This window comes from Fistularia commersonii, chromosome 29, assembly GCF_037954325.1.
Source record: "Fistularia commersonii isolate RoL2024-O1a breed Wild chromosome 29, RoL_Fcom_v1.0, whole genome shotgun sequence".
Taxonomy (NCBI): Eukaryota; Metazoa; Chordata; class Actinopteri; order Syngnathiformes; family Fistulariidae; genus Fistularia; species Fistularia commersonii.
The window spans coordinates 7,380,130-7,406,618 of NC_141312.1; the positions used below are offsets into that span (position 1 = coordinate 7,380,130).

General features: G+C 39.5%; 2 protein-coding genes across 2 annotated transcripts; both read left to right on the plus strand.

The window, feature by feature from the left end:
• On the plus strand, positions 1-21,976 carry rad50 (RAD50 homolog, double strand break repair protein). Its single transcript, XM_086177225.1, has 28 exons — positions 1-129; positions 729-864; positions 1,081-1,164; positions 1,628-1,779; positions 1,910-2,095; positions 2,229-2,433; positions 2,913-3,041; positions 3,739-3,904; positions 4,483-4,541; positions 4,922-5,056; positions 5,669-5,875; positions 6,651-6,833; positions 7,211-7,368; positions 7,482-7,657; positions 10,212-10,449; positions 11,584-11,773; positions 12,294-12,420; positions 12,807-13,000; positions 13,643-13,753; positions 14,830-14,922; positions 15,121-15,234; positions 16,544-16,671; positions 16,785-16,886; positions 17,006-17,128; positions 19,729-19,814; positions 19,928-20,070; positions 20,184-20,317; positions 21,439-21,976. The coding sequence occupies exons 2-28, from the start codon at positions 736-738 to the stop codon at positions 21,623-21,625; spliced, it is 3,939 nt and encodes a 1,312-aa protein (XP_086033351.1). The 5' UTR covers positions 1-129; positions 729-735; the 3' UTR covers positions 21,626-21,976.
• Positions 21,977-22,441: 465 nt separating this feature from the next.
• Positions 22,442-24,386, plus strand: LOC147216885 (uncharacterized). The gene is made up of 4 exons (XM_086177323.1): positions 22,442-22,624; positions 22,723-22,782; positions 23,732-23,848; positions 23,930-24,386. The coding sequence occupies exons 1-4, from the start codon at positions 22,505-22,507 to the stop codon at positions 24,092-24,094; spliced, it is 462 nt and encodes a 153-aa protein (XP_086033449.1). The 5' UTR covers positions 22,442-22,504; the 3' UTR covers positions 24,095-24,386.
• Positions 24,387-26,489: the final 2,103 nt, after the last annotated feature.

The window sequence follows — 26,489 nt, forward strand, 5'->3', positions numbered from 1 at the left end:
AACACGCATGAATCCCCAACGAAACGCTTTCCACTCCCGGAAGCCGGAAGTCGCCGGTTGTGACGTCACGATTACAGCAGCGCGAAAACTTCATTGAGGTATAATTTGCCGAAACACACCGACTGTGACGTGAGTACTCATTGTAGCGTTTCTAGGACAGTTTCGCTACAAATGAACATCATTACTGCCGTTCCTTATTGCTGACTTTATAAGAAATTGCCATTCATGGTATATAATGACGCCGATTGTCAGCCAAGTAAAGCTTCGCTAGCTTAGCCGATTCAGAGTTGCCAACACTTCGTTTGCGTCGTAGTCAACAACAATATTGATGCCCCGCTAGTCGGCTTATGGCTTATTTAAAGGTCTCCTCTAAAAATGGCATGAACCTAAGATATATTCCCTTCAGTTCCATCTTCGGGGTTGCCTCTTTTCTTTAGAATTGTAAGAAAAAATAAACGACTAACTCAGAGTGTTAGATTGGTCTGATATTGCAGAAATACTACAGATGTTTGCCTGTGTCAGTGAGAGCCAGCTGAAAATAGCAGTAGCCTCCAAGTTGTTATAATGTACAACGAAACTTTGCTTTTAAAAAAGGCTGAACCCGTAATAGTGACTATTAAGGAAAAGAATAAAATGTTCTCAAGCTGAAGTGAAATAGTTGGTTTAGTCTATTATAGGCTTTTGCTGGACTGTGTTTCAATTTTTCATCTTTTCATTCTGCATCACAGAGCAACAATGTCCAAGATAGACAAGATGAGCATCCTCGGGGTGAGGAGTTTTGGGATCGAGGATAAAGACAAACAAGTGATTGCCTTCTTCTCCCCTCTGACGGTGCTTGTCGGTCCCAATGGAGCAGGAAAAACGGTACAGGACTGCAAATCATTAACCATGGAGTACAATCGGAGCAAATAACTGCATGCTGTTGAAATTAATATTTGTGCAGCGGGAAAGGCTTTGCTTCCGACATCCCTTTAAATATTTGAAAGAGATTTATGCTATAGTAAGACAGTGTGATGCAAAATGATAAATACAGCTGTTGACTGTATCAGATGTCACTTATTGCTATTTTTCCGCTGTCAGACCATCATAGAGTGCCTTAAGTATGCAACCGCAGGAGAACTTCCCCCTGGTTCAAAAGGAGGGGCTTTTGTCCATGATCCAAAGGTGAACACACACTTTTATCTTTGTGTTAGCAATAAGTAATTGATGACTTAACTGCTTATTTATTTACTATGATTTATCATAATTAATGTAGAACTTATTTTGACACAATGTGCGGGTAGGCTGTAGTACTTTAGTCCATTTTCCTTTTCTGTTTTTCTTAGTTTTTTTTATACATATTTTACTAATACTAACCTAGAATTAAAAAATTTAAGTATGACCCTTCAGACTACTCGCAGGCCCACTGGGGATTTAATTAAGATTGATTAAAAAAAACAATATTTATTAATTGTTTCATTTTTCTTTAATAGTGAATCGAACAATAATTTCAGATTATCACCTGATTAAAGCCTTAGAATTGCTCACCCACTAGAAATCTAAGTTATGTAAAAGTTATGTTGATTTAACATGTTTATATAATATGTTTAACAACCGTTAACTAATCAAGGTTATTATATTGTCCCAGGATGCTCATGAGACAGATGTGAGAGCACAGATTCGACTCTTGTTCACGGATGTCAACGGGGAGACCGTTAGCATACAGCGCTCCATGTCATGCACCCAGAAAGCCAAGAACTACACATTCAAAAGCCTTGAGCAGGTCATCACCAGAAAAAGGTAAGCCAAAGCTCTCCAATATTTCTTTAAAGTTGTTTTTGTTGTTTTTTTTTTTACTTTTTTATTTATCTTACATGCATTCATTTCTGTTCACTTTCCTTACATGCAATTTCCATTGCTGTTCATCTAGAAATGGTGAGATGGTGAGCTTGTCATCTAAGTGTGGTGAATTGGACCGGGAGATGATTTCCGCCCTGGGCGTTATCAAACCTGTGCTGAATCACGTTATATTTTGTCACCAAGAGGAGTCTAACTGGCCACTCAGTGAGGGAAAGGCACTAAAAGAGAAGTTCGATTCTATCTTCGCAGCCACCAAGTAACGCAAATTTTATTGTGATCATTTTCTATTGTTTGACATAAACATTCATCCACTTTGTCAAAGAAACTGCAACATGCATTTTTCAGTTTGCAATTGTGATTTAAAGGACATTTCACCTGTTGTTTTTAAGGTATATTAAAGCCCTGGAAACAATGCGACAGCTGCGTCTCAAACAGCAACAGACGGTCAAAGAGTGTCAGGTGGAACTGCGCTACTTGAAGCAAAATAAGGAAAAAGCCCAGCAGATTAGGGAAGACCTTGCCACCAAGGAGGCGCAGTTGATGGCCTCCAAGGATAAGGTCCAGCAGATCGAGAACCAGATCAATCCTCTTCAGGTTGTTGAATCACATTTTTGGTCTGTCTTTGTGTGTGTGCTGGTAAGCAGACAGTGTATGGAGTGAAGTGTCTAATCTTGATAAGGAAGCTTTTGTAATTTATTTCCCAAAGTTCTATATAACACGAAAAAGTAACTCAAATTTATATTTGTTATTACCATCCGCGCCATGCTATTGTGTGTTGAAAAGATATCTGAATCGGCGTCTGACCAAATCCGAAACTCAATTTTCCATTTAAAAAAGAAACAGCTAGATAATATCACAAGCCTGGACTCAAACTTAAAGCCTATTTCTTTTTCTGTTTTAAAATCAAAATAAAATAGGTAAAGCCTTATGGTAATCTGGCAGGATCATCAGTTTAAATTAGGTGAATGAAACTGAATAATATATGTTATGTTATGTTATATATGTATATTATATTATCCTGTGTGACATAGAACCAATACTAAATTTTATTTTCCATTCTTTTTTCTTTTAAGACTCAACTGGATGATATTGATACGAAATTTGGAAAGGTGATGAAGTTGGACAATGATATTAAGGCTTTAGACAGCAGAAAAATACAAATGGAAGAGGATAACAGGGAGCTGGAGGAAACAATGGAGCAGGTAACGGAATTTACAATATGTTAATAACATGTGTATAAACATTGTGTTTCAATGCAATTCTGTGCCAAACTTTTTTTAGAAAAAAGCAGAAATTATAGTTTATAGTATAGTTATAGTAAACAATATATATATTATAGTATAGTATAGTTCATTAAATACCACTGTTGTTGTGGCTCTGGAGTTATGCATTGGCTGAGGTCACCTAAAAAATGGTCTAGCTGCTTGAAGTAATAATAATAAATAATTGATCAAATGGATCGAAATGAAAACTCAGATGAAGAAAACAGCTTTAAGAGAAAATGGAGGCAGCAGATGGTGAATGATAAACCACTTCATCACAGTTTTGTTTATATGAATACATTTCGCACCATTTGGAAGGTTCTACACTGCGATTCATCTTGTGAGACCCCATGTGCCTTAATTTTCCCCTGGAGGTCAAACATGAAAATTTATGGGCTGTGTAGCAATTAAACACTTGTCTGTGTATTCCAGCCTAGTCCAATATTTTCAGTTTAATTTGCCTGTGGCCTTCTTTATTTACTTGAGAAATTCTGCTCTGGAATCGCAATGCAGAAAGAAATCTGCTCTCCTCAAATAGTAGCATCTGTGTAAATATGTGAATTAGGTGAGTCATTTGTTTGCCATATTTATTGTGGTTGCATGTCAACATCAAGCCAGGGGTCTGTGTGCGCGGCAGGTGTTTCAGGGCTCAACCGAGCAGCTGCAGGAGCTCTACCAGAACCATCAGAGAACAGTGAGGGAGAAGGAACGTAGGCTGACAGACTGCCAGAAAGATTTGGAGAGAGCCAGCTGGGAGTGCCAGAGACTCAGCAGAGTCAAGGCTGACCTCCTGGTTGAACAAGGTACCATCGCACCTGCACGCAGACCTCAGTGGAACAAAGTAGCAGATCTGCAGCTGATATTAACATTAGCTGATAGACTTGATACTTTGTCATACTTTATTGAAGAGCAATAATTTGCATGGCAATATTTTACTGATTTAGAGATCCTGACTTAAGTCTAAATGTACATATTATGGCCATTGAAGCATATGAGATGCAACTGCACTGACAGTCATAAGACAGCCTACTTCAAAATTTTGTTATGCAGCACTTGCTTGAAAACACTTTTAACAGGCTATAAATCACAAATTATGGTCAGTTATCACATTATCAGCTAAATTTTCCCATTAATTTGTGATTAGAATCTTGAACTTGGTGCTTGGTGCTTTCTCTTCTGACAGGTGTCCTAAAATATTGTAGAAGCAATGTGTCAATTGTCACAGAATAGCTGTTTTGCGACAAAGTACAGTGATTCCATGACTCCTTGCGACGTAGCCAGACCGTGCCGGAATCGATCTTATGAACCCATCACAAATACTGGAAGAAAAATAAATTCTCCAGTACTGGCACGAGACCTTACATCTTTGTTTTTCCCCTAGGTCGTCTACAGCTGGAGGCTGACCGCCATACTCAAAACTTGGAGAGCCGTGACACTCAGGTGTGAAAACACCAATATTTCTCTGTGCCCTTAATTTGCATCACTAACACACAAGTTGGGATGCAGTGCACATCGATATCAGACAGCACTTCACACTTGTTCCTATCGGGCTTAAAATATTCATAGTCAGCTTCCTTGCACAGGAGTATCTACAGAATAAATCTCAAATCATGCGTATTATGGGAATTAGAAATAAAAGTATGTCCTGATCCTTGCTTGAGCTTCTGCGGGTACTACCAGTAGAGAAAATACTCAGTGTTGAGAATGTTAAAATATAGCCTCCCTCTAAAAAATACTGCTGAGGATGTACATATACCAGTTAAATTAAAAAGAAAACAACCGACCATCCATTCATATCTCTGTCCCTCCCTCGCTTCTAGGTCCGTTCCTTGTCATTACACCTGGATATGGAGGGATACGACCGACCGCCTTTCTCCGTTCTTCAACTCGGGAGTTTTCATCAGCACATCACAGAGAGACTCGAGCAGGAAAAAGAGGAACTCAACAAAGCTCTGGTAAGGAATCGTTGGAGTGAAGTAATGGCACCACACGAAGCATTCATTTTGACCGTGCGAAGTTTAAAAACAACTTTCAAGGTTCAAGATATAGGGTAATACATTTGAGATATGCAAATGCCTCAAATGCCTCATATACCTCGTGGCTGTAATTCATATGAACATCTGTACATGTGGGGCTCCCATTTGCAAATCCCATAAATTAAAAGCTGACAGATAATCACTATTTTGCTTGCTGTCGCTCACTTTCTGTGGCAGCCGTACTGGATTATTGATTTTAGCACCCTTTGCGTCTTGATGGATTGGCAGCATATTGGAGTCAATTGTTCAACAACACCAGGCATTAATTTGAGAAATTTATAATCTGACTTTGTCACTCAGTGTGAGAGCAATAGGGGATTATTGATTTTTACAACATAAATAAGCTCTAATATGCACTAATGGATTTGCGCTTCTATTATACAATATGGCAGTTTTAAAGTTTAAGCAAAACTTCACTTAATTATAACTGATTTCAGTTTTATGGGACAATCAAATGACTGGTGTTATCTGTATATCTTTAACCTTGAACAAATTTTGTATTAAACCAGAACTCGGTCTGCCTTCTTACAGGTGGATCTTCAAGAAAAAGAACAACTTAAGCAGCAATCCCTTGATGAAATCAGGGATAAAAAGACGGGCCTGAATAGAACAGTAGAACTCAAGAGAGACCTGCAAGAAAAGAAACAGCAAGAACTCAGAAATGTCAGAGCAGAGCTTCAGAGTTTGGAGGGTTCATCCGGCCGTTTGCAAGAGCTGGAAAATGAATTGGCCAAAGCAGTAAGTAACCAAGATCACCTTGAAGATGACTGGCTGATCAGTGTTGGAAGATGTTGCGTCATCTTCTGTTTGCACGGCATTGGAAGTCATAGCTCTTTGTTCTATTTGTATGGCTCACATGCATATTAAATTGACATGACATGGTCTTAAAAGTATTTTTGAAGTCCTTGATTTATGTAGATGGGGGTGGGGGGGTGGGGTTAAATTCCCTCTTGTTATTTGAAACCTATGTTCTCAAACAGCGTAACAGAAATGCAAAAATAAATTATTTTCCATGTTGTGTTGCATAATGTACAACATCCTCTGGAAAACACCAATTACTGCTGAAAGCCTGTGGTGCAGTGTAATAGCACTTGGACCACATACATAAGAATCAGTTTTTACAATTACAAACACATGAAATCTATGCAAGTGCAATATTTATTTTCTTCTAACAACAGTTTGCACACAGTCTCATCATTTTTTGTAGGTTCCTCATCTCTTGCAACTCCTTCGACACTGAAACTATGTATTTACATTTGTATCAAAATACATTGGATCACTCCAGCTGTACCATTAATATGAATAGCATGTGTATATATATGTGTATATGTATTTGATGGATCATGTCCACAGATTCATTATTTCTTACCCAATCCTTATTTTTCAAAAGAAATCTTACCTTCGGTGTAGATTTGAAACATTATTTTGAAATATTAATGGCAGCCCAATTTATTATAGTGGACCTTTTTTTTATTATTATTTTTCTTCTGATGTGTTTTGTTTTGCCCATCAGGAGCGTGAACTGCAGAGCGCGCTGCAGAACTCCACTGTGGAGGGGCTTAGGGCCGAGATCGACCAGCTCCAAAGAGAAAAGACTAAACTCGACCACACGCAGAGAAAGCTCGACCAAGAAATGGAGAACCTTAACACGCACACAGCCATATGCACACAGGTGGACATGCTGAAAAAGGACAAGGTAAACTGGCATTTTGTGACTAAAAAGCAACTGTTGATGTGCGTTCAAGGCCCTTCATGCGAGTGACATAATAAAAGAAAACTATTTCTGATGTTTGTCTCTCACCGAGTGAAACTGCAAGTTATAATTTATGTTTTTATTAATCCCTTGTGGGGAAATTCGTTCTCTGCAATTAGCCGCCCACCAGTACCAGGGGAGCAGTTTGGTGTTCAACACACTTGGAGGACACAAGTGTTACACAAGTGGCTGCAACGGGGCTCTGCCACTACTCTGCTTGCCCGTTTGCCTTTCTGTCCTTCCATCGTCCCACCTAAACCCCTGCCTCCATGTTTTCCACATTTTTCTGTTTGCTTATGTCTATGATTTCATTTGTGCAGACGGACAAGGAGGAGCTGGTTCGCAAAATCAAGTCTCGTCACAGTGACGATCTGTTATCATTGCTGGGCCACTTTCCCAACAAGAGAGAGTTGGACGACTGGATCTACGCAAAGTCTCAGGAAATTATCAGTACCAGGGACAAACTCACCAAAGTCAAGTATGGTTTATTTGCATTAAAACTCCCACACAGTGAAAATGTCAAATAATAGTATTTCCTATGCCTTGCTGTACCACTGAGCAGTTTTATTCTGTGCTTTTCATCGTGTCTAGACAGGACCTGGCATCCAGTGAGCAGAACAAAACCCACATCACCACAGATCTTCGGAAGAAGGAACAGCAGCTGGCCATTGACAAAGAAAAGTTCTTCAACGTGTGCGGTAGTCAGGATCTGGAGCAGGATTTGGGCAAACTGCAGGAGGAGTTGGAGAAGACCTCAAAACAAAGAGGTGAACGATTTAAAACAAAACTTACGAGGGTCCTTGATCTGAATCAGATCTGATTGTTTCCCAGAAATCCTGGGAAAATACAAGTAAATCACATACAAATAAAAGCAAAGTGATATGAGCCTTGACCGACACTGGCACAACATTGTAAATAAGCAAACCAAAGCCAACCTCTGAATTAGGTTCCGGAGCCATATTCTACCGTATCAATTCAATCGCCATCCACCGGCAAAATATGTCACACAAACTTTAATGCTCTTAAATTTGTTAACCTGAACCTCTTCTGGCTCTTAATCATATCACTGGTACACGCTGTGATACCAAATAACATCAACACCTCAAACAAAACAAATATTTATGAAAGGTCATTTTGTGAAAGAGGTACCTTTCAGCGGTCAACATTACAAATGGCAAAAAAACAGCCCCACTTACTTTGGGAGTAGCGTTGAAGATGACTATCATAAAATGTAATCTCAAAAACAAACCATTTTTCACTCATGAATTAAGCAAACAGTAATTTAGCAACCAAGCAGAACGCTCACTTTACTTCACATACCTGTGGAGCAGTAAGGATCAGATGTTTGCTATTTTGCATCCAACTCAAACACTATATATATATATATATATATATATATATATATATATATATATATATATATATACACACATATATGTGTGTATATATTCTATCATAACCCAACAATATGTTCATAAACTGGGCTTCGCCAACTGGATCTGTCGTGATCATGACTCCGAGTAGCACCAGAATAATCCTTAAACCTTTTTTGTCTGCTTTAATACAAAATGAGTGATTTCTAATGGAATGTGTGTTTATCAAAACAAAAAAAAAAAGAAAGGGGGGGCTGTCACTTCTCATTTCATATTTAGAAGCATGTACCTTTAACAACATGCAAAGCTTCTAAAGCTTAAGAACTGTTTGAAACTGTGTCCCCCATTCAGCTCTAATGTAGCTTATTAGTTTTTTTTTTTTGTGTTCGGTTTGTTTATTGTTAATGTTGCACACGTGACTGATGATGATTCAGTGTGTAGGTTTTGCGGGTTTTATTGTCGGCTGTAACACAGACATTAGCCACATTACAGGCGTCCAACCTCTTTGCCGCCGACACAGGACTGAACTAATGCTGTGACCGCGTCTCGGCAAACTAATCACAGTTTTCCTTATTTACAAAACTAGTATAGCAATTGCTCCCATTTACCCTCTGTACTCGTACATTTACACACATTCCAAAACGACACTCGTCTCCAATGCACAGTAGCCCCGCCACGAGGCTACAGTTAGCTAGCGGCTAGCGATCGCATGCTATTAGCACTACCCAAGCTACTGTCGACCTCAACCCCACAAGTTAAACGGCCATTCACTCACTTCACTCTTTCGCTCGTTTCTACCTATTTACGTGTCGTTATAAATCTTTACCTGTAACACAGACATTAGCCACATTACTGGCGTCCAACCTCTTTGCCGCCGACACAGCACTGAACTAATGCTGTGACCGCGTCTCGGCAAACTAATCACAGTGGTTTCACGCCATCCTGTGGTGGAATGTGGTACTACATACTTACGAACAGTGAGTGAGAGGAAAGGAGCAAGTTGCTAACTCAGGAAATAAAATCAATTAAATATCAAAAAAAGGGAGGGGGATGTCTGGTCTTTGCGCTCTCACATTAAGAGACATCACTCCCAAAACAACATTTTCCTTATGAAGTATTCCAAAGCACATAGCCAGAGGAGTCAAAGTGCATGCAGAGCAAAGGAAATCTAAAGTAGCATAAAGACAGAGTACCCATAACAGCAATCACAATAGACAGAAACTATTTTTTGTAATATTAAAATACTATACTCATCCATCTTCTGCCGGTTATTTCGCACTCAGGGTTGCATGGGATGCTGGAGCCTATCCCAGCTGTCATTGGCCGAGAGGCGGGGTACACCCGCAGGGCAACATATATAGACAACCCATTCATTCAGGGCAATTTTGCCAATTTTTTTTACTTATTAACCTGCATGTTTTTGGACTATGGGAGGAACCCGGAGTACCCAGAGGAAACCCACGAAGACACGGGGAGAACATACAAACTCCACACAGAAAGGTCCCCTTGTCGGAATCCAGGATCCTTTGTGGTGTGAGGCTGAAATGCTAACCACTCCGCCACTATGCCCCCTAAAATATTATAGCACATTTATATGATACATCACTCATAAACTTATGCTATTTAAACATAAAAGTGCAATCAGATTCTCCTTCAATCTAAATTTTGTGTTTATTTTTCATCTGTTGACCATGTTAGAAGATGACATTTATGCTCCTTTAAATCCTGAGCTCAGCCATGCTGTGCCTCTGAGGTAAGGAAGTGTAGCGGTGGAAAAGAAAATGATGCTGACTAGATGTTGAATTTGCCTCATTCCAAATAAATCCAGAGATGTTGAAAATATCATAATCGCTGTCAATAAAACTTCCCCCTGTGCCTTGCAGTTGTGCTTGTGATTCCATAATAACCTGACCTGATTTATTCTGTTCCTGTCCCTGAACATTTGTAGCCATGTTGGCTGGAGCCACAGCAGTATACACTCAGTTTATCAGCCAGCTGACAGAGGAGAGGGAGCCCTGCTGCCCAGTGTGCCAACGGACATTCCCATCCGAGTCGGACCTGCAGGAGGTGATCAACGACATGCAGTCCAAATTGCGTTTGGTTCCAGGCAAGCTGAAAAACACAGAGGAGGACCTGAAGAGGAAAGAGAGGAGAAAGGATGAGATGATGACACTCAGACCAATCAAGTAAGGCCTTCACAGATGTACTGAAAATAAGCAGAATTCACTACAGAATTTGATCCTATCTCAAGCCCTGCTTTTTCGTTTTCTTACCCACTGAGAACCCAAGTGCCACATCCTGGTCTACAAATCCTTGTCCAGATTTCACACAGACATTTTATTTTGTTTCAGAACCCAATCAAATCCCATCATTTTGTGAATGGTCACCATTGCATCCAATTTACTAACAGAAACAATGAATGTGTTTTGGGTGATTCACGCAGATATGAATTCGATATTTGATGAACAGATCATAGGAGAAAACCAGCATATTGAAATGTCCGTTGCATTCAGAATTTGAGTTTCTTGTTTGAATAGTGTGTGACCAGTGGGTGATTCATTTAGGTGACAGTGGTCCTACTGAGACAATGTAGGTTAAGATTGTTACTAAGTGTGATCTAAATAATCCCACAATATGCCCAAGCGTGAACTTAGAGGTTTTTATTTAATCCAAATTTACTGTAGATTTATTCCAACATTTAGATACATTTTCAGTAGTAGTATTAGTTACAAGTTTATACCAGTAGATGGAGCCATCTTCTTGAATCAAGAAATATTTTGGTTTACGCTCAGTCTCAGAACCGCGCTGCGTAGAGATCCAACACACACTGTGAGTTTCAAGTCTTTTTTTTTTGTCACGTCACCTTTTCAAAAATAATACATAACATTTTCAGCCAAGAAAATCTGAATTCAAAGAGATATCAAAATGCCTCTTCCTTCAACCACATGAAGACTACATTTGTACTCATCATGTTTTTTCATAAACATAAGAAATTTGACAGATTTAAATTGAGATGTAATATCCACGACTGTGCTGCATAAAAGTTTTCTTCAAATCACTAAATGGGATTCAGCTCAACAACAAAATCTACCTCATATAACGTTATTTTGAATTCCACGGAAATTTGCAGTCAAGAAATATTTGACACAAAACAAAAATTCAGTAAACCAAGCAGAAACCACAAATATATAAGGAATTCTCTTGTTTTGCAGAAAGCATTTCACAGGAATCCATAAGATTTTATATAGAAAACTTCACTGAAAAATGCTCAAAAGAAAAAAAAAAAAAGGAATTTTCTTTTTTTTGTCCCTGTCTCTCAGGGAGGCCATTGTACAGCTTCAAGAAAAGGAGGTGCCGGAGTTGAAGAACCGCCTGCAGAGTGTGAACAGAGAAATTGAGAAGCTGAAAAGAGATGTGGAAGAACAGGAGACTCTGCTGGGAATGATGATGTCCAAGGAGGAAACTGCCAAGGCCTGCCAGCAGGACATAGCTCTCATGGAGAGATATTTGGTACCGTTCTCCTGTCTCCTGTCCTGCATTACAACCCAGCATTATGTCTGGAAACAGAAGCGTTTCCAGACATGGTGCTCCTCCCTAACAACTCGATCGGTTTGAAAAATAAGAAATAAAAAAATACGTTTGGGTACAAAGGAGTCTCTGAAGTGGTTTCCTGCTGGCACAGTTTTAAATTCCTCCTACTAGTTGTGTATTAAATAACACAATTATAGAAAAGAAACGCATGAAAATTAAAAATTCATTGACTTGGATTCATGCCACTGATAGGTCTCGGTTAGGAAGAGATGCCCCAGGACACGAACAGGCACCGTAAATGGATCCGCACCCGTGTCCAGACCAAAGTTGTTTTTCCTCGGAGAGAGTTGTGCCGTCAATAACCTTTAGAAGCAGAGTCGGCGAGATTAATGAGATGCGTGTGCCCGGATGTGACACATTTAGGTGGCCTTTTGGCCATTTAGTTTTCAATCACTCTTTTTTTTGTCACGTCACTGAGCAAGCTTTTCTCCATTTTTAGATGGACCTGAAAGAGTTGGAGAGGAAAATAGCGCAGCATGCAGCCAAACTCCAAGGGGTGGACCTGAACAGATCCATCCAGCAAGTCAGCCAGGAGAAACAGGAGACTCAGCACAAGCTCGACACCAGTAAGATGTCATCCTGCCGCCTTAAAACCAACATCTACGTCCACCAGGTCCACCTTGATGAAGATGAACACTCAAAGACATGACATTGCCGTATGAGTTAAACATCGTCCTTCAGTGAGGTTCTATTCGCTTTATTTCCCAGGGCTTTGTTTTGTAAACCCGGCTCTAAGATTTAATTTCATGACTTCCCGATCACAATGATCAGCATGATGATAACGGCAATGTCAAATATAATCATAAGACAATTTAAATACACAACAGGACAGACATTGATTGTCAGCAGCCTTCATTTCAGGGTTCAAAAACCCCCCAAAAGACCCGTTTTTTTTTGTGAATTTGCCACCTCTTGTCTCTCATTTCTCCTGTAATCGTTTGTGTCCTCGCAGCCAACAGCAAGATTGAGCTGAAACGAAAGCTGATCCAAGACCAGCAGGATCAGATTCAGACGCTGAAAAGTAACGTAAATGAGACGAAAGCCGAGAAACTTCAGCTGAGCAGCAATATGCAGAAACAGCAGCAGCTGGAGGACCAGTGTATTGATTTCACCGCTGAGATAAAGGCCTTAACCAGGGATATCAGGGTACAATGTTTTGCTTATTTGTCTTTCTGTAGAGACTGTTTAACTTGTGTAAAAAGCTACATCATGCAACGTTCAGCACAGGCGTATTGCTATGAAAAAAAAGCACAAAAGAAACAAACACGTTTTTTTTTTTCAATAAAAGACATTACTCATCAATTAGCACAATCAACGTTTAAGTAAAGCAGTCGGAGATGTTGATTGAAACTCGTTTCTTAAGACAAACTCAAATGATAGCCATCTTAAAATGAGTTACCGGTACTTTCCATTCATCAAACAGTGTCTGCTATTATTATAAATATCATCAGATTACAAGTCTTCACATTTTTAAGCAACATTCAAAATGTACCCGATGTTTTTGAGGGCGCTAGCTCTCAAGCGAGCTTCAGTCTGCTCAGAATGTTGTCTTTCTAAAAGCTTTTCAAGGTTATTCTTTTATGCCTCAGTTTGAACTTCAGACTTGCTATTTTTAAAATCTCCTTCACACTCGCATTTGCGCACGGCCGCGATACAACTGGTTATGTGCAAGGAGCTATATAACCACTCATTTTTTAGTTACGTCGGTCGGTTAATTAGCTACCGCGAACTGAAGCGACGCGTCGGCACCTGATCCGTGTTCTCCTTGCTCTTATGTGCTCCAACCAGGATGCAAAGGAACAGCTGTCCCCTTTGTCATCCACACTGGACAAGTTGCAAGTGGAAAAGCAGGAGCTCTGGGAACAAAAAAGGCAGCGGCAAGAGGAAGGGCAGAACAAGGTAGACGTCTTGTCGTCGTCATCCAGGACCTTGTATTTGCCCCCATAGAGATTCTGATTCAACAGCTTAATGTTTGTCTTCTCCCCTTTCCCCGCAAACACAGTGCCCTCTTATTTGTGATCATTGTCCTCCTGGCTTTCCCCTACCTTATTTGGAAATGAGCAGAAAGCCGATTCGTGGCCTTTCCAATCATTTCCACTTCTTCTTTCACACCACAACCACTCATATGCCAGTGGTAGTGGGCAACACAATAGCCCAGGATTGAGCAGGTCATCTACAGGTAGCCAATTGATTCCCAGCAATTTTTGTTTTTTTTGCCAGGGCGGAGGTGGTGGCTACAGGAGCTAATCAAAGATATCCTACTTCCTCTTTTTGAAACAACTGCACCGAGTTACATCAGCTTCAAACGCATCTATTCATTCTCCCTTCATTGGATATGTATGTGTGGTGTCAGATACAGGGGGGGGGAAAGGGAGGAAGGCCTTGCATATGGATATTTTCTTGAAACAAATCACATGACACTTCATAATAATATCAAAATATCGTTGGAGGATGACGTTGGATCAAAACAAAACCTCGGTGCGGACAGATCCGGTGCAACCCAGGCGTGAAAGATATTCAATGCTGCACCAATATAAAACATGAAATGTATTTTTCAGATGAGAAATATGAAAGCTAATGCCAAATTCACCGCTTAATTCTAAATGTTACTTGCGGTCACCGGTCAGGTAATGAGCCGGAAAGGATCATTCAGTAAAGTAATGATGTGGAAATGTATCACATGGGTATTCCCTACTCTGCCTCTCACCTGAAGGGGGTCCAAGTGTCCCGGAAGACTGGTGACCCCTTTATATTTCACTTATATAAATTACATATTGCCGTGCCTTCCCCAACCCCTAAAGAAATAAAACTGGTGATTTAGTATGAGGTAATCAGCTGTGTTTCCCGGATGACAGTAGTGTGGTCTGACTTCAAATCTTGTACAAAAAAAAAAAGAATAAGGTCGACTTTCGATGATAAGAATGAGTTTGACAAGTGTCAGTGTGTAATCCTAACACATTTTCAAATGTTGGCAGATCAACGGCATTAAAGAGAGAGTAAAGGCAATCACTAATTTGGAGACGGAGATCACCAGGTACCTCGCAGAAGGCAAAGATAAATACAAAGAGGTAAAGTCTTTTTATGGTAATTCTTGGTTTCCCAGTTCCTCGGCACGTATTATGTAAATATCTCAAGATGGTTCTTGCGTAAAATGAAGTCTCTGTGACAGGTTTCCGTAACCTATTTAATTTATTTATGGATTTTAACTGTGGTATTGTCGAAATTATTCAAAGAAAATATAACGTCCATTTTCATTCTCATTTCAGCAAAAGGAGCTTGAGCTCGAAGAAAAAAATTCTCAGCTCTATGAGGCCGAAAAGCACAAAGAAAAGTTAAACAATGACATGGTGAACTTCCGTAAAGACATAGACACTCAAAAGGTACGGATTATTATCCTCTTCGCAATAATGATCAACAATTAGAGGAAACATAAATATCAATATGCAACACTTTATTTCTATTAATCTCTGCAAGTATTTACATTTTCAAAATTTCACTTCAACAACATTCCTAAGAAATCATGTACTAGCCACCAACAGCCTTTTCCAAATCATTCAATTAGTTGCACCGTTTTGTAGAAGTTATCAATTATGTGATACACACAAAACAACTTTCAGATTTTTGGAAAAGTCTCCCTATATTTGAATTTGATACCAAATCTGCGGCATTTCAACAAAATATCATATGTTTGTAACCAAACCTGTTGCATTTTAACAAAATATCATATGTTTCAATGAAACCTATCATGTGTTAAACTTTAAAATCAACCAGGCTGTGTCAGACATGTACTCATAATATAGACCCTAAATAATTAAGAAGAAGAATTATTTTATCAATAATGTGGTCCTATCGGGAGGCGTTTGATCAGCTTGACATTGTCAAGTGACAGCTCAAAGGATAGAGACATGACAACAAGTCACGCTTCCATGTGTGTTGATCCAAGAAAAATATAGCTTCTGCAAATACCTTGACCAGATCTGAAACATTATGTATAGTCTCTGTAGTTGCCATGTCTGCATGTGACAATCCACAATCTGGTTATCAAACACAGACTGGGAGGAAGAGCAATGTTTTTTTGTTTATTTTCTCTCTCTCTCATCTTACACACACATACATAAACACAAAGCTCTGGCCGAGCTGGTCAGACACTTTTCAAAGTTAAATTTTTTTTAATAATAAAACAAATGTAAGTGTGATTCTAAGAAAAGAATAGAAACAAAAAAAAATGTTGCATGTTGCCCCCTAATCTATAGGGTTAGCACTACTATATCAATGTTTTGTTGTTTTTTTTTTTTTGGTTTTGTTTTTTAAATGTAACCATGTACTTCACTACTCTCATTCTCTATGATATGTGTGACAGAGGCTTGTTCACCATGAATAATGTTTAAACATTCATTTATCACACAATGTCAGTGATAGCATTCACAGCTGACCTTAGATGGGCCAATGAGCACCACATCAGCAGAAGTGTTGCCGGCTATTAATGGAAAAATATAATTTTTGTCTGCCCTAAATCCAATCTTCCTACATTTCAGTGATTATCCCGATAGGTTCAAATTAAAACCCCAGTTATGTATTTCAATCATGAACCATACTTTACATGTACTCAATGCATGTTTGCTATATTGCTCCTGGAAAAGATCCGAAAATTATCCCCATGAGGAAATCCTCTGTTTTTTTTTTTCTCAGGTCCAGGAGCGCTGGCTGCAGGACAACCTGACCCTGAGAAAGCGCGTCGAGGAGCTAAAGGAGGTTGTGGCTAAATGTGAGGCTCTTAAGAAAGACATGGGCAACATGCAAGTGATGCAGCTTCGTCAGTAAGAGCCTTACATTCTTAATAAGCGAAGTAGGGTGGTTAATTTGACGGTCCTCGTGGTGAAACCAGGGGGTTCATCGTGATGCTTGGACCTGATTCCTCTCTGTGATTCAGAGAACGGAGAGAGGCCGAGCGCAAGCTGGATGACTTGAAGGAAAATCGCAGCATGGCAGTGGGGCGTCAGAGAGGATTCGAGGAGGAGATTCTGCATCATAAGTAAAACACACTTATTGAACTATGATTTGAAATTGCAAAGTACTTTTCCTGTTCGATTTACTTTTTGTATGTTTGTTCGCTCAAATGAACCTTAAAGCTGTCGTTTTGATCACCCGTAGAAAAGAACTGCGAGAGGAACAGTACAGCAAAGCTGACGAGCAATACAAAAGTCGGATGATCGTCATGAGGACAACGGAGCTGGTCATTAAAGACCTGGATCTCTACTACAAGGCTCTCGATCAGTAAGTGTCACCAAAATCCGTATTCACGTCATTAAATCAAATAGCAACTGATTCTGAGCAATACGAACCAGACTGATTATTTGTTCAATTCAAAGAAAAGGCTGTTTGTCTCATCTCTTGACAGATGAGACAAAGACATTATTCATTAATAATGTTATTATTTATTTTCTGATATTTTTTTTTCCTGTCAAGATCCCAGAAAGGGGTTTGGTTATGTGTGGCTTTCTGGAAAAGAATAAATGTTTACGTTTAGACACTTCTGCGATCGTCACGCTTTTTGTTACAAACTGGCCCGGCCCCCTGTCCGAAAAGGGAAAAAAGTTATTTGGCCCTCGCAGGAAAAAGTTTGGGGACCCCCGATATAGATGATTGATGAAGTTCCTCCATTTTTAAGGGTAAATGTCACACTTTTGTGTTTATAAAGTTAATGGTTATATACTGTTACTATTTATTTCTTATCAGTTCCGGTTTTTGTTAACTCAGATCACAGTATGTTTACTCAATCCGGGAACGCATGTACATGCGTATGTAGTGATTCATAATGAAACTGAAAAGATTGTCTGTGAAGTTAAATGCTGAATTTTGGAGCGTTCCACCGATAAGCGTTTTTACAGAGACAGTCGTCATAAAAAAGCAAATGACATGTTTTCACAAACAAATGCATTTCAAGAGAAGATTTTTTTTTCCTCTTTGAGTCTGCACTTGAGAATTACTCAGATTAAGAAAAGAAGCTTATCTTTCCAACATTGCCCAAACCTTCGGTATATGAGGCACCTTTTGGAGCAGTTGCTGCAATTAAATAACTCTAAGATAGAGAAAATAAACACTTTTTCAATAACGTGAAGCTTTCAGTGTGTCAAACATGAGAAATGTATGTGTATGTTTAAATAGCCCACAACTACTGATATTCCAATTCCGATTGTGATGGTGTTAGAGATACAACAAAATTGTCATTGTAATCCCGCTATATTTGAAGGTTCACACAATAGGCAAGTGTCACACATACAACACATGTTTTGCTAAATTCCGCCATTCTATAAGACTCCTCCAGTAGACTAGTCTATCTCTGAACATACAATATTTTTGACTTGATTTGTTTTTTGTTTTTTTTTTTGTTTTTTTGGGTGTGGGGGGGGATTCACTTAGTTTTGTACTGGATCCTTGCAACACCTTTCCAAAAACCTGGTAACAAATGACTGGGAAAATTGAGGAGCCCTTAGAAAAACACCTGTTGGGAGTAATTTGCTGATGAACAGGTTAATTTTAAAGTGGCGAGTGTCACGATTGGGCACTAAAGAAGCATTGCTAACAAGCTCAACCATTCACTGTCGTTTTTCTTTTTTTTTCTTTTGGGAAAGTGTGTTTACGCCTTGTTTGTTGTCTTGTATATACATACATACTGTGTGCATGTATGTGTGTGTAAGCATTAATTTGAAAAGCTCCAAAGCCATTGATCCACCTCAGGAAGACAGAAAACATCTCATGTGACGCCAGAAGGGGCATCATTTATTACTAAATTGTGCCCCCTTTCTTTATCTGTAGTATTATCTATGCATGCAACATGCAGATTTTGCAGGCTATATTTCCAGGCTACAGTTTGCTATTAACTGTGACGTCATGGTGATTGGGGAAATTTAGAAACCCACTATCAAATTTCCGATGTGACCCAGTTGGAAACAGATTACTGTGTATTTGTGTATGTGCAATCAGACAGAAAAACTCGAAAACTAACCTCACTTTTTGGATGTCCTGTCATGATATTTTGTGAAAAAAAAAAAAAAGCCATTGTATTTGCTGTCCCAATCATTCTATCTCAATTCTTCTGTATTTCAATGTAGAAAATAGATAAAACATCAAGAATAAATCAAGTAGTGAAACTAGTGGAAAAAATAAATTGCAGTAATAATGATTAAGCCAAAAGCCTGAAGGTATAACTATCTGAATACATTGTGTGCCCCCCCTACCCCAATTATTGTTGTTAAAGTATAAAATAAGATTGTGTAAAGGCAAACAGTCTCCAATACAATTGCAGCATAGTCTTTTTAATTATTTTGATGACTGAAAAAGATAAACACTAGGTCAGATAGATAGATAAGGCCACAGCTTTTCTCTGTTTGTGTGTGCTCCTACTCCTCCTCCATATATGAACTTCAGATGAAGCGCAGTGGATTCATGTGGTTAGAAGTCCGCTGTTTTCAGAGCACTTTATATCTTTTTATCAATATGCTTGATTACAGACACTGTGCTTCTTGGAATGCAGGAAAGCAACCTCCAGCCAATCTGACATCATATCTTTTTGTATCATGCATCAATGCACCTCTTGAGTAGAAAAAAAAAAAAACTGCGCCCAGAAACCATTTGCCATTTTATTTATTTATTATTTTTTTTTTTGGCTTGTTTCTACCTGGATGTCAAGTAAATAAACACCAACAGTTAATTATATTTTGGGGTCAAATGTGGAATGACAATTATAAAACTAAGTTTTCAGATGACAAATCATATCCCAGGGTGTATCGTAAAATTAAATGTGAGCGTCGCTGTTTTTTTTCATCTGAATTGATATAAACTCAAAGATGGCGTTTTTTTTTTTCCGCCCTCAGAACCATCATGAAATTCCACAGCATGAAAATGGATGAAATCAACAAGATTATAAGAGACCTTTGGCGCAGCACCTACAGGGGTCAAGGTGAGGCTCAAAATAATGGCGTGCACATTTGCTATCAATACATTTTTATCCAGCGGTTGATTATAATTTCTCTTTATTGTCGGTGTTACCGCCTGGCCCCCCCACACCTTCAGACATAGAGTATGTGGAAATCAGGTCGGACATGGACGAGAACCTGTCTGCTGGAGTGAAGCGGAGGGTTTACAACTATCGGGTTGTCATGGTGAAAGGAGACACCGCCCTGGATATGAGGGGGCGCTGCAGCGCGGGCCAGAAGGTAGCGGCGAACACCTTAATCCGAATTGATTAATATTGAATACGTAGAGCTTCTTTTTGGATCCCCTTTCTTGGAAATGACTTCTCGAAATAGCTGGGCGTGTGTCTTCCCAGGTGTTGGCCTCCCTCATTATCCGTCTGGCTTTGGCCGAGACCTTCTGCCTCAACTGCGGGATCCTGGCCCTGGACGAGCCCACCACCAATCTGGACCGGGAAAACATCCAGTCGCTGGCGCAGGCCCTTGTGGAGTCCGTACACAATCACGCACATGTGGGGCGGGGGGACTCTCTCTTGAACGAATTGGCATTGATCGTGATCACAGGGGCATGTCGTATCGCTAACACTAAACCAACCTCAAACCAACCTGTTCACTTAAGAACAATTTTATGAACCTAAGTGGCCCCAACCTATATTTTTTAAGCAGTAAAGAATGCTGGTCTGAATTGTAAATTTGAAGTTCTTGCTTGGGTATTTTCAGGGTACATATTAGCATGCTATGTGCATATTCAGAAATGCATCAAGTACATTTATACATGTATATACACACACACACACACACACACACACAGGAATATTGTGATAAAGTTCTTTATCTTCTGTAATGCGATCACAAAAACAAAAATGTCATACGTTCTGGATTCATTACAAATCAACTGAAATATTGCAAGCCTTTTATTATTTTAATATTGCTGATTATGGCTTACATCTTAAGAAAACTCAAAAATCTCAAAATATCAGAATATCAAGGTAAAAACAAAAAAGTATTTTTTGTTTTTTTGATCGCATTACAGAAGATAAAGAATTTTATCACAATATTCTAATTTTCTGAGACAGTCCTTATTTATATATACATATATATATATTCAATATACATATGTATATATATTCATATGTGTGTATATGTATAAATATACGTGTATATATACATATGTATATGTTATGTTTATGTATGTATATATATATCTGTGTGTGTGTATATATATATATATATGCACACATATATGTGTATATGTGTGTACATATATATACTCACAAAGAGAACGTCAGTACGTTTGTTTTCCCCTGCTCATATGTATAATACAACATATAGTCCTGTTTTAACAGATCCATAGGGGCCATGCTCATTGTTTATGTAAGATGTAATTTATTCCTTATTTGGCTTAAGTTGGGGCAATTTTACTTACTGTGATGTAAATATGCCAGATTTGAGCCTTTTTAAGCCCATGAAATTAAGTCGGGCGACACTGAAATGGGGAATATCATTTAGGGGAAAATAGAAACACACAGACGCTGTGTTCAGAAGATGATGATTGCTTTTTCTATGCATCGCCAAGCACTGACAGATTATTTCCCGTCTCGTCCGGCACAGCATCATCAAGAGTCGCTCCCGCCAGCGCAACTTCCAGCTGCTCGTCATCACCCACGATGAGGACTTTGTGGAGTTGCTCGGACGATCCAGCTACATCGAACACTTCTACCGCATTAAGAAGAACAAGGACCAGAACTCGGAGATCGTGAAGTGCAGCATCTCCTCCCTCTCCTCCTACCTCCACTGAGGTGGGGGATCACGCTGTCATTTTTCCGTCCTCCCGCTTCAGTCTCATTCCAGAACAGTTTCTTCTCAAGTTCTAATTTCAGTCAGATCACACAAAGGAATAATGGTAACATTGATTTTGTTTCATCACAACCAACTTATGTGCAAACCAAGACACCAACCCGGCAACAGGAGTCCACAAGAAGTGGCATGCGGTGATGGTCGGGCCGATACGATCTGTGCCCTCTTGAATCATTTCAAATGAAAAATAACGTTTTGTTCTGATCACAGAAAACAAAAGAGTTGACGTAAGTCGGACTGTAATTCTCTGTGCAATTCTCTAAATAAATGTTGTTTTTTTTTTTGAATAAAACGACTTGATCATTTCAAACCAATTAATGGTGACGTTGGAAGGCAAACTTTGAGCCAAGGCCATTTAGGTTTTTGGGTTTTATTTTTTTGTGCCAAATGACAAGATTCCATGGAGATGTATCACTGTGAAAAAACAGATAAGGTCAAAGATCTGGCTTATACATTTTTTCAGAATTCATTGCCACAGCCTGGAATTAAAATCTCTTTTTACTGAAGATTCCACTGCTTACATCAAGGACTGATAAAAAACTCCGTCCGAAAGAGCATTTTAGACCCATTTCATAGAAATGTATCGCAGCTCGGTTGAAATTTCTCATCAACCGCAGCCTAATCAAGCAAATCTTATCTGCCAAACTCTGCAAAGTCCCCCCGCATTTGTTCCTTGTAAAAAGGCGTCAAAAAGACACAGCAACTGTATAAATTGAGAGCTCGCAAAAACAAGACCACACAACCAGTTCCGAGCTCATCGACCAGTCGACTACATCAAGAGGGCCCAGGCAAACTTCTCAATCTGACTCTTGCCGCTACGATGACGACCGCGATTCTTCTTCTGCTGTCTGCTCTATGCTATTCAGTTGAGAACAAGCCGATCGTGAAGCCTAAAGACATCCTGGACTTCATCCTCAACCTGACCGAACATCCCGTAGAGGTGAGAGCTCCCGTGATCACTTGACCTCAAGATGGTCAAATTGCTTTTGTTAGTTGTTGCTGTATTAATAGTTTGTTTGCCTGTTTGTGTTCAAATAGGAGGATTTAATCTTTGTGGACAATGTGAAGTACCTGACTGAGAGCAACGGCAGATGTGATGTGAGGACTAAGTTCAAAGATTTCTACATTTATTTTAGATATGTATACATACATACAAAGATATTTTCCTTTCGAGTGGTCCCCTCAGGGGTGACCCCTCCATCTAACCCTCCTCTCTGCATCCTCTTCTGTCACAGCAAGTAACTTCATTTCTTCTTTCACTCCACTCACTAATCTAGGTTTTGATTATATGCATTTGTGTGTGTGTATGTGTATGTGTATATGTATATATACATATATAAGGAGCCGTTACATAGCAGAGATAACTCTTGTAGCAAAACAAACCACATCAATTTGTTCTCTTCCATCAGTCATCATGAGTTGACAAATTAGTGGTAATATCAACAAAGCTATACTTGTGTTTGTGCAGCTTGTGACAGATGCAGCCTGCTAGCTCTGGCTAGTACACTCTCTGACTATCAAGTCAAAGGCTATGTGATACGTTGACATTGCCGTAGCCTTCTAGAAGGCCTTGGCGTCGCAACTCAAAATCTAATTGGTTGAAGCAATAGTTCCAGCGACACATATTTTGCTAGAGCGCCTGTGAATCTGATTCTGCTGGCCTCCAGGCAGATTTCTTTATCTTTGACCCTGCTTGGTAACAAATTATGTCTGAATGTGATTGGTTAAATGCTTTATTGTGAAAATACATGTCTGAAACCAGCACAGCCAGGGAACAAGCGATGAAAGGAAGCGAACAGACCATTTGGGATTATTTAACAAGTATCCATGGACAAAATAAAAGTAAAATCAGTCTGTGATTCAGATATTTTTTAGGCCAGCAGAGAAGGCCTTGTACCACTGATATATACACACATCCGTATTATTCCCCACTGCATGACAAATTGCATTGAAAAGAGCAGTAACTGCTGCACATCGCCACCTCGAAAGCAGGCACTTTTTTTGAGTCACTCATTTTAAATCTGCTGTTGGCCCTTGTACCCGACAGGAGCGTTTTTTCTGCAAGGTGCATGACATCCTAGATAATCTCAAGGTCTCCCATAACAACGGGTCCAAAATAGAGGCCATCGCGAGAAACTTGGAACAATTCAACAATTTGATGGGCGTGAGTATATTTTTCTAACAAAATTGCATCTTTAATTCCACCGGCACATGGTTCTGAAGCGCGTCGATGATGTCTTTCCAGGTGAACTGCCAAGCTGTTCTAAGGACATTGCAGCCCTTGGACGACAGCAGCATTCAAGTTGTCACGCTTAAAGAGCGTCTGAAGTACTGCATCCAGCACCAGAACTTTCAAAAGATCGACAGTACGACCCAAGCCCAGAGCACCTCCACCACTCCTGCCGAGTGACCCGACGGGGGTGGGAGTTCACGATTTCCTGGCGGGAGTCAAAAAAGTTTACTATCTGCGATCTGATCATGTTTTTAACCGCAAAGGGCAAGGGATTTTAGAGAATGTGACTTAATATGGAACTATATGTAATGAAGTTTACTTTTCTCACTTGGTCTTCATAAGTTTTTGAAAGAAAAAAAAATGTTTCATATATTTAAACAACATATTTATTGCAACCTCTCTTATAGCCGTGGAAATTTTGTTCAGAAAGTATTTTGTCCAAAAAGTAGATAAATATATGAAACTCTTCTCACCCATTAAGATACTCTTGACTGGCCTCTTTTTGGCAACTGTGCCTCATTCTTTCACCTTTCACTGATCGACGTGATGACATAGTTACAGTTTCGCTCGAATAATATCAAGTGGAACACTTGAGAGATTAAATTGTAATTAAATACAAGCACATTAATTTTAATACACTGTTTATGGGCTACTCAATTTTTAACCCACTGATATAGCATTTTTTAATTGTGGGCTGCCTTCTGCCTCGACCGGTTGGGGTAGAAAGAGAAAGCAAAAAGGTGATAGAGATGGTGGGGGTACAAATGATCTCATACTAACAATTAAAAGCAGCGCCAGGGATTACATGCAAATAGCCGACATGATACAATAATAAGAAATGAATATGTCAACCATACACTTAAGGTTTGGGAAAAGACAAGACAATTCCTGAATCTACCTCTATCCCTGTCAAGGGCAGCAAAAATAACAGCAGCAGGTGACTTTCTGCCAGCAAAGATGGACGGTGGTTTTCAAAAATTCAATATGAACCATGTACCATGGACAGGAAGGTGAAATCTCTCGTGGTTGGGTTCTTAGCCCTCCAAACATCCACAAGTCCTAATTCTTCCAACATATGTTTTGCTGCCCTGGATTTCCTGCTAATGGGCCCATAATCAGAGGGAGTTTTATCCAATTTTACATTTAAAACACAATTGAAATCTCCTCCTAAAATTATAGTACCTCTGGCTTCTCTTGCCATTACAGTTGCCACTTCTTTAAAGAAATTGGGGTCATCTTCATTGGGGGCATAGATATTCATGATAGTTAGCTCTACTCCACCTACTGTTCCCATAATAAGTATATATCTCCCCGCTTTATCCTTCACTTCTCTCTGAATTGCAAAACTAATTGAATGACTAATTAAAGTTGCTACTCCCCTCTTTCTGCTGTTTGAACAAAAAGCATAAAATACCTGTGCAACCCAGTCTCTCCTCAATTTCTTATGTTCTACCTCATTTAAGTGTGTTTCCTGTATTAACGCTATTGAGCAATTAAATTTCTTCAACTGAGTCAGCATTTTCTTTCTTTTTATAGGATTATTTAATCCTTTGACATTATAACTGATAATCCCTACCTCTGACATAAATCGGTATTTCCTATTTTCATTTTACTCTCCCCAGATTCACCTTTGCATAAAGTAACTATCCTTGCCCTAGTAGTAACAAAAATCACTTGTGCCGACCTAACCGACATGTCAAGGAAATAAGGACTCTTAAAACACAAAACAGAAAAAATAAAGTAAACATCTGTGACTTCCAATAGTCCAGCTGAGTACAGATATCTGTCCAGCTCCTGTTGTAATGCAGGCAGAGGGTTGTGATTTAAGATTCCCTCTGGGCAAAGTGCACTAAGTGCTGTCCCAACCACAGACAACCACAGAAAAAAAGCAAAATCTTTGGTGAGGCGGTGATCCCAACACGGGTCTCATCGTAGAAAAATATTAATTGAAAATAATAGCAGAGTTAACTCTCCTCTCCTCTCAATAACTTTACAATATGATTCACTTAACTTCAGTTTATTTGGCTGTTTAAACTATGAACAGTAATACACATAGAACTTTAAGATTGACAGTAATAACGTTATCTAATTATTTTAACATTACCCGGGCACAGTCCTCCTCATCATTTTAGTCCAGCAAAACAGCCCGCAGGTCTGCGGCGGACAGTGATGTGTCCTTTCTTTCTCTCTTCCCACCATCCTGTCTTTGCCATGTGTCTTTTGAGAGTTCCCATTCCAGTCTCTCTCTCTCTCACTAACCTGCAACCCGATGCCCAACTTCTTCAACGTTGGAACAGCATCCACCAGCGTAGGAAATGTTTTCACTCCCGACTCCAAGTTGATTCTCAGCTGCGCCGGATAGCGGCACATTGCCCGGATCTCCTTCTCCTTCAGCTGCTTGATCACTCCTCGGACCCGCGTTCTCTTCCTCTGTATTTCTGGAGAGAAATCCTGGTCAAAGTAAATCACTCCTTTTTGGAACTTCACTCGTTTTTGGGCCCATGCTTGTCGCAGCAATGCTTCCTTTACTGTATAATCCAGAAACCTCACGATAATGGAGCGCGGAGGCGCA

Excerpts from the sequence above, each read along its gene's own strand:
- rad50 (XM_086177225.1), top strand. The coding sequence starts at position 736 with ATGTCCAAGATAGACAAGATGAGCATCCTCGGGGTGAGGAGTTTTGGG. Across the intron at positions 1,165-1,627 it reads CTTTTGTCCATGATCCAAAG|GATGCTCATGAGACAGATGT; the intron begins GTGAACACACAC and ends ATATTGTCCCAG. Across the intron at positions 13,754-14,829 it reads AAGAGGAAGGGCAGAACAAG|ATCAACGGCATTAAAGAGAG; the intron begins GTAGACGTCTTG and ends AAATGTTGGCAG.
- LOC147216885 (XM_086177323.1), top strand. The coding sequence starts at position 22,505 with ATGACGACCGCGATTCTTCTTCTGCTGTCTGCTCTATGCTATTCAGTT. Across the intron at positions 22,625-22,722 it reads TGACCGAACATCCCGTAGAG|GAGGATTTAATCTTTGTGGA; the intron begins GTGAGAGCTCCC and ends GTGTTCAAATAG. Across the intron at positions 23,849-23,929 it reads AATTCAACAATTTGATGGGC|GTGAACTGCCAAGCTGTTCT; the intron begins GTGAGTATATTT and ends ATGTCTTTCCAG.